A 12,770-nucleotide genomic window follows, 5' to 3' on the forward strand; every position below is an offset into this window, starting at 1 on the left:
CCTCAATTAAACTGATCCAGACACAAGAAAAATTATTAGAAATTTTTGTTTCTACCATGATTGTTTAGAATATCTAACAACTACTCACATTCTTTATATTAAATATCACAGAATGCTATCAGTACTTCCACATTTATTATATGATATGATGATTTTACATGTATGTTTTCAGTATCTTTTCCTTAGGCCCAAGAACATAGCTGAGATAACAGACCAGAGCCCGTCTCACACTAGTTGAGTCCTAACTGTATATAATTGCATAATTTAATTCTGTTACAGAATTTCAACGTAAAAACATGATTTGGCCCAACTTAACTAATGTGAACCTCAATAAATGCTAATTGTTGGCAATAGTGTCAATATACTCGTATTTTTGTGGAAAATGGTTGTATCATATATGCTTTTATTTGCTAACTGCTAGGAATAGATAAAAGTATATCAAATTAATGTGTATTTTGAGCTTATTGGGTTAGATTTTATTTGATCCTCATAGTCCAAATATTTTCACGATATGTTTGTTATACTTTTGTTTAATCTTTTCTTGAATAAATGTATATTAGATAGTATGTGTCCCTATCCTTATTTTATTTTGTTTTACTCTTGATTTCACTCTACACTCTTTATATCAACATAATTTCTGGTATTTTACATTGTGATTTTCATCTCTCTGTTCAGGACCTCAGACTGAGAGCTTTGCTATCCCTAGTTCCTTCAACTTTTGATATATTTCAATCTTTTTAAATGAAGAGTCAGTGAAGACTTTTCTATAGAAGCACACATTTCCTATTATTCAATGAGAAAAAGCCTTATGACATTGACTTCTCAAACACAGAGAATTAAAATTAATTATAGTATGTTCCTTGAAGAAACGGTCAAAGGGATGGGAAGGTCAGGTTGAAATTATATCCCCTCAAACTGATAAAATGTTTTCATGAACAGGGTCCCTAGTTTATACTTTTTGTCTTTTATGTTTCTCATTATTCTGCCCTTGATTCTTACATTTTTCTTATATTAATTTTCTTATATTAATGTATCAAGAGTATGCCCAGTCACAGAGAGGAAAAGTAGGTCTGTTGTACCAAGGACTTTACGATGATATCGACTTGTATGAAAGTAATTTTAAATTAGGTTTGCCTGACTATGCATACAAAAGAAATTTGGGCCAATGACAAGGACAGTAGAAAACAAGAGGCAACTGTATTTAATGACAGTAAAATACATATCTCTTATTAGTTGTACAGCATTTCAAAATACTCTTTAACTTCTATTAATTAGCAAGCACAGCCAAAAACTGAAATTTTGGAATTCAAAGTTCAAGGACATGAATACTTGAATTCTAGCTCAAGGTAATAAGAGATTTAAAAATGTAAAAATGTTTATTAAAATTAAGTGAGTCTTTTTTAAAATTTATTTATTTTAGAGAGAGGGAGAGCTCCTGCAAATGGGAGGAGGGGCAGAAGGAGAGGGAGAGAATCATAAGCAGACTCCCTGCTGAGCACCAAACCCACGAGGTACTCTATCTTGTGACCCTGAGATCATGACCTGAACTGAAACCAAGAGTAGGACACTCAACCAACTGAGCCATCCAAGCACCTCATAAGTGGTGGTGGTGTTTTTTTTTTTTTTTTTTTTAATTTAATTAACTTTAATTGGTGAACCCACGGGGGAAAAAAGTGTCTTAAGATAGAAATTGATTGTCATTGAAAATAATAGTGTAATATATATATATACAGGTAACAGATATACATATCTGTGTATGGATATATAGATAGATATTTCACATTAAAGTATATTACCAGTAAAGTGTTTTTTATCAGTAAATTTTTATTAAACATGTGTATTAAAACTAAATTAAAGTTCCTTTAGAACTATGATGTCAGTGCAGATTCAGTATATTGGAAATATAAATTGAAATTTTAATAGGCCTTCATATTATAAAATGAAATTCTCATAGTTGGGATGTTTCATTCTATACAATGTTTTCCTTTTTTAATTCTGGCAGACCATCAATGACTTAATGTTAAGAAATTACTAAAAACATTTTTAAAGAAGCCATTGTAATTAGGCTTATATATCAATCTGTAATGGGAACACATTAAAAAGACAAACTTACTGAATTCTAAATTTTAGATATGTGATAGCATGAAAACAGTCCTATGAAACACACAATGATAAATCTCCAGAATAACTCCTAGTATATACATACTTTGTGGACTGTAGAATTAGTATGTACAATTTTAAATAAAACATTATTTCCCTTCTATGTATTCTATTTCTATTTATTCACCTAAAATTACCATCTCTATAACTTTGATCTACTACAAATAAATACTGATTTAAAAAACTCACAAAAGTTAACAAATTTTAAAACATGTATCATTCTAGCAAAAGAAAGTTATATTGTCTAATAATAGATACACATTATTTAACATAAGCTCTCATTTAAAAAATATAGATGTGACTAATTTTAATCTTTTAGATAGATAACTGGAAACACTGTATGTTGCTACATTATTCATCAATAGCAAATATAAAATATTTCATGTTTGACAATGTTTATTACTGCAGAAAAAATGCTAAGCATAATCAAATAATATTACAATTATTATAATTTATGATAATTATTGTACATGAATGCAATAAGATGAATGTACATCTCAAATTATAAAATTAAAAGAATATACAATAATTTATTAATTATAAAACTAAGATATTCCATTAAAAATGTATTTTAAGTCTTGCCAAACTTTTGTTCTTCCCTATTTGTAGCCATTTTGCCTTCATAAAACCCAATTTACTTACCTTGGATGGTGATTCTAAAGGATATAGGCTCCAAAGTTTTGCAAGATACTGCTAGGAATTTGTGTTATCTATATCAGCACACACTTACTCCCTCTGTTATTTCTTCCTTTACATATATGATAAATACAATGCTTTCATAATGTGACATATTAAGAAATGTAAAATATAATATATTCTAATATAACATTAGAATAAAAATTTACATAGGTGGAAACAATAAATTTAAAGTGGAAACAATAAAGAGTTTCAGAATAAATGTTCAAGTTGTTAGCTTGGTCACAAATGGTAAACAAAAAATATCCTACCTGATGAATCGAAGTTCACCTCATTGCCAGGACTTGGACCTATATCAATGGACACAATTGGTAAGAGCTTCCGAAAGTCCCATAGTTTTGTTACTCCACAAGCATCACAGGATGCTATCATGTGACCCTTTAAAGTATTAAAAAGAGAAATTATATACATATATACATATATTACATATATATAAATATATATAGTAACTTAGTCAACAAGGATGAGTTGTGTTACAATTTGATTAAGTCCATAAGAATGCACTCTTCTTTTTTTTTTTTTTTTAGAATGCACTCTTCTAAATGAAAAAGAGTTCATTATATTTTTGTCTTGGACATAAAATTGTTATAAAGTGATAATTTAAAAAAAATAAATAAAGTGATAATTTACATATATATAAATTCCTATAGTAAATTTTGGAAGATGACTTTTTTAGGAAATCATTTTGATTATTCTAATTATATAAAAATATGTAATAAAATAAAGATATACATATCCATGTAATTCTTCTAATATATATGTATATATATCATGTTCATAATATATGTGATCTACACGTAAAATTACCTTTACACATGAAACCATTGCACTAAAAGTGCACCTCACTCTATATGCTTGTAGTTTGTTAGCACTGATTAGTTATAGTTCAGATGTAATAAAAATAAAGCAGAAGTAGGAGAACAAATAGAAACAAGGAAAGAAAAGTTTTTACAATGGTAGGACAAGAATTGGGTCCAGGTGAAACTGATGGCAAGAAAGCTGTACATATTGTGATCTGTGAGACAGCATTATTAGAAACATTTGGGGATATTTTGATAATATGCGATGAGATAAGGAAGAAGATAACTGGAGAAAGGGCATGGAAAATAAAAGGGATTGTGGATGGATTCAAGTGTAATGGGAACAAGTGTGGCTATTTTCCCAGCATTGAAGTACCAGCTCGGGTACATGAGTTTGAAGCTCAAGGCCTGTCTACAGCCTTCTTGCTGGTTTCTCAGGAAATGCTTATCGAGCATCCACTTCATGTCAGAGAGTGGAATAAATGATGATGAGTAAGTGATGAGTAAGAAGGGTCTCTGATGTCTAGCTGCTCACAATCTTTACTGTCTTATCATAATATCTTTTAATTTTGGTGTCCACTTATCAACTGAAAATGAATATTGGCCATATCAGGCTCATACATAATATTTATGATGTGATTATATTTTATACCGTTTCCAATTCGATAGTTTCCCTTTCAGCTCCAACTTAATTATTTTTAATGTCAAGTCAAAAATCGTCCTCTCGCTTTTTTCTGAAATATTCTAAAATGTTAAAGATAATAATTTGATTATTGTACAATTATCTTTATCATTTTGAACCAGTTCATATGATTTTTTTCTCATTTACTTCTTAATTTCTATTCTTTCTGGAAAAAATGTGCATTTTGTATTACAGTCCAAGGGGACTCTGTTTTTCCCTAAACAAGCCAGTAATGCAACAAATGCTATCAGTTTTAAAATTCTATAACTGTTGTCCCTGGCAAAGCAATACAACCTTGTCCCCAGTCTAATAAATGGGATGTTTAATCTTTTTTATGACTTAAAAGGAACATGGAGAACTTGGAATGTTTTCAAATATGTAAACATGTATTGTAAGAATTGTGAAGAATCAGTGAATTTAGTTTTCAGAAAAGACCAATTCTCAGTATTAGCAGGGAATATTAATGCTAGAAATTAGAAAAAAATCCTTTCCAGATACAAGGGTTTTCAAATATCCTTCAGAGGTGACAGAATGAAATCTTTTTTTTTCAACTTTGAGAACAGAATAGATAAGTTATAATGGTAACTTAATTTAGAGGCACTTCTCACTTACTAAAGGCAGGTTACAGAAATCTTAAAGTGTAGTTTATATCACTAAATATTAAATAGTGAGGAAATACACTAAGAAATAGTCCCATTTTTGAAGATGAAAATGAATGTTTAAATAGTTTTTAATATTTTTACATTTAGCCTCCACTGCTGCCAAAAAAGATGAATATATAACAGTTTGATAATATTAAAATAATGAGTCAATGCTTATTAAATGCTTTTAATGAATCAAGTACTATACTAAATGATTTATTAATATATAGTGCATACTTTATGAACAATTTTGAGTAACATCACTTAGGCAAATTTCTACATTCCCCAAGGTACTTAGAAGTCAGGACAAAATATACGTTACAACAAAACAAATAGAATGACTTAATAAGTGGTAGAAATAAGTTCAGTTTGATAACTGAGAGATTCTTGATACTGAAAGAATAGCTTTGCTATGTTCCATCAGCCAGTGAGGCAGGTGCAGTGCCTATCACAATGCCAGGAGCATTGTAGAACTCAAAAAAAAAAAAACAAAAAAAAAACTTGTTAGGTCAATAGATAATGAATGCCTCACTGGGGCTTACCTAGAAGTTTCATTTTAATACAAGTTCGTCCATGGCATTCTTAAGATAAACATTAGTTCTAAATCTCATGCTTCTGAATCACTTAGATTAAAGGAAGAGAAAAGCTGCAGAGAATTAGAGCCAAAAAACTTGGAATTATCTTGACAACCTTATATCCCTCCTCTTCCCATCTCAGAAAAACTGGAGGCCCATCTGCCAATCTCCTTCCATGACATAGAACGTACTAAAACACTGTCAATCCAAACTGCAGAGTGTGAGCTCTGAATGATCTCAAGATGGAGAAATGTGGAAAAAGGATTACCTAACAACCTAAAGGAAAAAGCAGACATTTTATCTACAACTTCGGTAAAAAAAAGCAAAGGCCTGGTATAGTTAGGCATTTAAACAGAGAAAGATCATTTTTCATGAAGAAGATATTTTTTTATCGAGACGTGGAACTGTATGACAATCTTAAAGAAAGTAGACTCAAGAATTTTAGGAACCTCCTTAAAATAGAATTCTGATTGTCATTCGTACCAGTACAACTCGTATTGAGGAAGAGAAGATACTAAAGGCAGTTGCATAGAATTCTCAAAAAAGTTCAGATTTAGATATATGTGGCTGTTTCTGTGATACTGAATTCCTAGGAACTGGCAGTCTTCCTGCAACATGTTTGGCATGTGATCTTGAATAGACCACTGAATGAATGAATATATTAAAGGATCCCCCCATATAGAAATGTGAAATGAGCTAAAACTCAGAAGAAAAATGTTTTTGCAATTGCAGATTCAAACAGTGACATAAAGCAAGTAGAATTTAGCAAAGCGGATGAAGCATGTGGTCGAGGTGAGAGGGAAGAGTCACAACCCCTGACTGCCCCAGTGAAAGCCTTTCTACCTCCACTTTGAAGATCTTATAGTGAGAGAAGCCAGATAGACATAAAGTTAATTATAAGTTAGAGCACAGCAACACAAAATCAAGCTAGCTTCATCTAGGCTGCTGGAAACATATCGGAGAACATTTAGCATAGGTTCACAAGTGTTCATACTTTTGAAACTTTTCATACATCTCAAATTCATTATGAAATTAGAAAAGAATAGGATAAAAACTAAAGTAGCACTATTTATAAATAAATAAAATGTAAACAAGTGAGATCTGTAATAATCTAATATAGAAGACATAAACCCTTGTGCTACTGTGGATCCAGAAAACTGCCAGAGGCATTGTTTAAGCAAACTTGACACCACCAGCTGCAAGACAAGCAGACTGAACTGCTTTCCCTCTGCAGAGATGTTCCCAGCATATTTAAATATTATAAAACAAAGAGAGAAAAGGAGAAAACTGGGATCCTAATGAGGTTAAAATATATAATTAATTATAAATAATGTATAATTAAAAACTACTTTCAAAAACCAATAGTATTCCTTAATATTAAGATATTTTATGGCTTCATATAATTTTTGAAAACAAATTTTAGAAGTTCGGACATATACATCAGTTTGGGGTTAAGAGGCTATTTTTCAGGTAGGGTAAGAAATGTCGTATAGTACTAAGATATTCTATGTGGAAGTCTGATCTTTATATCACATGTCAAGAAGAAATATAGAGGATCTTAATTTATTATGGAAAACACAGGTCTAATTTGATTGTACTCTAAACCTTCACCCTGATGAATTAGCTAAGTAGTTTCTTGGTTCAACTCACTATGTCATATATATATATATATATATATATATATATATATATATATATACACACACACACACACACACACACACACACACACACATATACACTTTTATACCTTTATCTTTCTTTTTCTTTGGAAAAGTCAATTTACAGAACAACAACAACATGTAAAAAAGCAAAATATGTTTAGGTCCATAACATTACTTCTTTTCTGCAAAGGTTCTTCAAGGTGGAATAATATGATAAAATAATGTTTTTGTCTCAAAGAATTACATGGTATAATAAAAGTCAAATGAATGATTATATATCAACTATGCACATATGAGAATGTTGTAAATTCTGTAAATGAGGGTACTTTGCCATAGGAGTACATTCCCATGACCTTGAATAGCACATAGTAAATGTTCAATAAATAATTGAAATATGTAAGAATATTTACTCTGGATGCATTATTATCAAGCCATAAAAATAATAACTATAGAAACAATGTAAAACATGGAAAAGTTTATGATATATTGTGGTTACACTGATTGAAAATATATAATACTTACGTCCAATGATTAAATGAAGATATACATTTATAAAAACTGCCCTGTATTTTTTTTTAAGACTTTATTTTTTTTAAGGACAAGTTCAGGCTCATACTGAAATTGAGGAAAGGACACATAGGTTTTTTCATTTACGTCCTCCTCACTCACACACACAAGACTCTCCAATTTACAATTTCTACTACCAGAAGAGTACATTTGTTACAGTTGATGAACCTACACTGACACATCATAATCACCCAGGATGCCATATAGTGGGAACTATGCAGTATGTGTGGTCTTTTCAAGTTGGCTTCTTTCACTTGGTAACATGTATTAAATTTCTTCCATGTCTTCTTAGGATTTGATAGCTTATTTTTTTATAGCTAAATAATATTTCATTGTCTGGATGTACCAGAGTTTATCCATTCACCTACTGAAGGGCATTTTGGCTGCTTTGAGGTTTGATAATTATGAATAAAGCTGCTATATACATTGTGTTAAGGTTTCTGTGTAGAAATAAGTTTCAAATACCAAGAGTAAATACCAAGGAAGATGATTGCTAGATGGTATGGTAATATGTTTAATTTGTAATAAACTATCAAAATATTTTCCAAAGTGGCTGTGCCATTTGGCATTCCTACTAGCATAGAATGAGAGTTCATGTTGCTCCGTGTCCTCACCAGCATTTGGTTTTGTCAGTGTTCCAGATTTTGGCCACTCTAATTGATACATAGTGATCTCTCATTTTAATTTGCTTTTCCCTCATTTCCCTTGTGAAATATGATTGGAGTATCCCAACATGTACACATTTGCCATCTGTATATCTTCTTTTGTGAGAGATCTGTTGAGGTCTCTAGCCCATTTTTTAATTGGGTTGCTTATTTTCTTATTGCTGAGTTTTAAGAATTTCTTTTTATGTTCTGGATAATAGTCCTTTATTAGATGTTTTTTGCAAATATTTTCTGCCAGTATGTGGTTTGTCTTCTCATTTTCTTGACATTGTCTTTCACAGATCAAAAGTTTTTAATTTTAATGAAATCTAGCTTATCAATTAATTCTTTCATGGATCATGCTTTTAGAGTTGTATCTATAAAGGCATTGCCATACCCTAGGTCATCTCGGTTTTGTCCTATGTTATCATTATAGGGGCTTTATAGCTTCTCATTTAAATCTGTGATCCATTTGAATTAATTTTTGTGAAAAGTGTAAAATCTGTGTCTAGGTTCTTTTTTTTTAATTTATTTATTTTTTTTTTTTTGCATGGATATCCAGTTGTTCAGCATTATTTGTTGAGAAGTCTGCTTTTGTTCCATTGCTTTGTCTTTCTATGTCAAAGATTAGTTAACTGTATTTATGGGGGTCTATGTTTGGGATGCCTATTCTGTTCTACTGATTTGACTATTTTTTCACCAATACTATGATATCTTGATTACTGTAGCTTAAGAGTAAGTCTTAAGTCAGCTGTGTCTGTCTTCTAACACCGTAGTTCTCTGTCAATATTGTGTTGGCTATTCTGAGACTTCTGTATCTCCATATAAACTTTAGGATCCAAGTATTGATATACTTAAGTAATTTGCTAGGATATTGATTGGGATTGCATTCAATCTATAGATAAAGTTGTAAAGAAGTGGATCTTACAATATTGAGTCTTAGTATCTGTGAACATGGAACATCTCTCCATTAATTTAGCTCTTCTTTTAAATCACCCTTGGCCATGGTGTAGTTTTCTTTTTACACACTGTTATATTTGATTTGTATTATTTTGTTGAGGACTTTTGTACCTATGTTCATGAAAGACATTAGTCTGTAGTCTTCTTGTAATATCCTAGTCTGGTTTTGGTATTTAGGTAATGCTGACTTCATAGATTGAGTCAGGAACTATTCCCTCAGTTTCTATTCTCTGAAAGAAATAGTAGAAAATTGATATTATTTGTTCTATGAGAAACAGATTCTTTTTTCTTTCTTCTCCTTATTATATTCCCCAATAATTATATATTTCATCTTTTATAGTCGTACCACAGTCCTTGCAGTTAAAAGGGGAAGAATCAAGACTTGCACTTGTTTGGCTCTAGAATTTGTGTTAACCACAGAGCTATTCCAAGACAGAGTGAAACTGAAAAAAAAATTTTTTTTAAGTATAATATTTCAAAGAATCATATAAATAATAAGGATAATCCTCAATACAGAAAAAATAAAACAGAAACACAAAATAGAGACTAGGGATGAAACCATAGGCCTCTGGGCTCTTAGTTCAGAAGCAAGTCCTAGTTATTCAGCTTCTGTAAGGTAGGAACTAAGAATGTTTTGTGTCAGATGGAATTAAAAGCCACCTTTTTGCTAAAACCATGAGTAATGAAATTTTTACTGACAATATGAAGCTGACAAAAGTTGCTGGCTAATGCTATTTGAAACTACAATTTATACAAAGCTATATAATTAAGTCATCTGTAGTTTTTACAGTCTTACAACCTAGATCTGAACCAAGTAACAAACCCTAGTGATTGGATGTGTGTTTTCCAATACTAGAAGGCAGGATTCTTGACTTGTAAATGTAAGACTTATCCTAGGGCTACTGGCCTGGGATACCTGGGACAAAGGAAATAGCCACACTACTAAAAGCTATGGAGGAGTAAGCACAAGTAGAAAGTACGACAGACAAAGGAAGGGAAAAGAGCGAACCATTCCTCTTACCTAACTAAAAAGAAGCTACAGATTTTTTTCCCATAGCATATAAAGAAATTTAAAGCTAATAAAGATAGCCAATAATTGAAAGATAAAGTAATTTGGGTGCATTGAAATTACAGAAAAACTGAAAAAGATTTTTAAGTAAGTATAAGTGTCTCAAAGATTTTAATGAAGAGCTAATACTCGTTAAAGAAAAATAAATGAAACAAAAAATAGTCTAAATGACTTAAGAAAGACCAAGAGAATTGAAACATTAGTCATTAAAGAAAAAAAAAACTTAATAGAATATATTTAGATAGAGTTGAAAAGATAGTGAATTGGAAGAATATACTGGGAACTTCTGCTAGATTGCAGATGTAAAGATAAAAAAAGACAAAGGCATGAAGATCATTATAGAGACATGGCAAGTATGGAGAAGGTATTCTATGTCTAACAAGTATTAGAAGAGAATGTACAGACAAGCAAAAGAGTAGTATTTGAAGGCATAATAGTAGACTGAAACTTATCCAGAATTTTTTTTCTTTTTTTAATTTATGATAGTCATACACAGAGAGAGAGAGAGGCAGAGACACAGGCAGAGGGAGAAGCAGGCTCCATGCACCGGGAGCCCGATCCCCGGTCTCCAGGATCGCGCCCTGGGCCAAAGGCAGGCGCCAAACCGCTGCACCACCCAGGGATCCTTTATCCAGAATTTTAAAAAAATATGTATTCAGAATAACTGCACTCAACTATTGAGCATAATGCATAAAAATAAAATCACACCTAGATGAAAAATGTGGGCCATTATGGATGAGGACAAAATTATCTACAGGAGAAAAATTATAGATTATCTATAAAAGAAAGACACTAGATTGATGACAAAAACTAGATGTTAAGAACCAGTGGAATATGCCCATATCATATGGGAAAATAAAACTTACCCTAAATTTGTTTACTTAGCTAGTAGGGCTCTGGACTAAAGTATCTTCAGACATTCAGACCAAAATAGTTTAAATCTAAATATGGGAAAATAATTTCTAATTGTATTTTATCATAAATATTAATAACTGTATCATCAGATATATAATGGTGAGCATAGATACTGGAAAGTCAAAGTATTTTAATCAAGGTTAGTTGGTTGTCAATATAAAAGAGAAAATGCCCAGACCAAATCCTAGCTCTAACCCTAGTCCAACCTTAACTTTAGTCTTAATTTAAGAAACAAGACAAGCAAACAAATAAAAAAACAAAACAGGAAATAAGTTTGAAAAAAGTAAGGAAAAAATTTCCACTTACTGTGGAAAACACAGTAAGTTCTAATAGCAATAATTACCAATTTTATAAATAATCACATACACATGTAGAAATTGAAAATAAGAGATAATTACAATTGTTTAAAAAATAACAAAAACTCCAACTATGTGCAACTTATAAGAGAAACATTAAAAACAACAATAACAAAAATAAACAAAATATTCAGAAAGTAAAAATAAAGAATTAAATCATTAAATATCAATTAACAGGAAGCTGGTACAAGAGTATCAATATAAAAAAACAGATTTAAGTGAATGAAAAGAATTACTATATCTAATTGCTAGAAAATAAAAGGAACACTATTAACAAGATGTGATAATCATAAATTTTTATGTAACTAAAACAAAGTCTGAAAATATAAAACAAAAGTTAGCCTAATTATAAAGATAAATTATAATTCATCCAAGTGAGGAGAGATTTTATTTTTTTTTAATTTTTAATTTTTTAAAAAGATTTTATTTATTTATTCATGAGAGACACAGAGAGAGAAAGGCAGAGACATGGGCAGAGGGAGAAGCAGGCTCCATGCAGGGAGCCCAATGTGGGACTCGATCCCAGGACTCCAGGATCATGCCCTGAGCTAAAGGCAGATGTTTAACCACTTAGCCACCCAGGCATCCCGAGGGGATATTTTAATACGTGTCTACCAGACATTGCCAGATACAAAAATAAATAAATAAATAAATATTCAACTAAAAAACAAAAATCTAAAATAGAAAACAATATTTATCATATACATAATATATAATATCAAGTATATGTGAAATATTTACAAAAATTAGCAAGATGACAAGTCACAAAATAAAGCTCAAGAAATGCCAAAGAAGAGATGTTATAAAGGTCTCATTTTCTTGCATTGATGCAATTAGAAACTAAAAATTACACTAAAATTGAAAAAAAAGTTTGAAAGCTAAATAAAATCACACATAACTTACAAGTTTAGAACTAATTCAAATAAAGGAATTCATATTACATTTGTTGAATAAAGCTAGAGCTATCATTAATAGAAATTCATACTTTTACATGATTTTTAAAAATATTTAAAATAAACAATTGAAACTGAATGTTCTTTT

The 12,770-nt window shown here is 30.7% G+C and overlaps 1 protein-coding gene and 1 long non-coding RNA gene across 11 annotated transcripts in view; one reads left to right on the forward strand and one right to left on the reverse strand.

Moving 5' to 3' along the window:
* Window positions 1-12,770, reverse strand: part of SPAG16 (sperm associated antigen 16) — a 908,675-nt gene that overhangs the window by 231,447 nt on the left and 664,458 nt on the right. For all 9 annotated transcript variants that reach the window (XM_072812774.1, XM_072812773.1, XM_072812772.1 and 6 more), the window contains one exon: window positions 3,108-3,234. In XM_072812774.1, coding sequence (XP_072668875.1) covers window positions 3,108-3,234 — 127 coding nt within the window. The remainder of the gene's footprint in view (window positions 1-3,107; window positions 3,235-12,770) is intronic.
* Window positions 1-12,770, forward strand: part of LOC140625490 (uncharacterized) — a 189,824-nt gene that overhangs the window by 73,906 nt on the left and 103,148 nt on the right. The gene's annotated exons all lie outside the window — the stretch shown is intronic.

The sequence above is a fragment of the Canis lupus genome, chromosome 36 (genome assembly GCF_048164855.1).
Source record: "Canis lupus baileyi chromosome 36, mCanLup2.hap1, whole genome shotgun sequence".
In the NCBI taxonomy this organism is placed as follows: domain Eukaryota; kingdom Metazoa; phylum Chordata; class Mammalia; order Carnivora; family Canidae; genus Canis; species Canis lupus.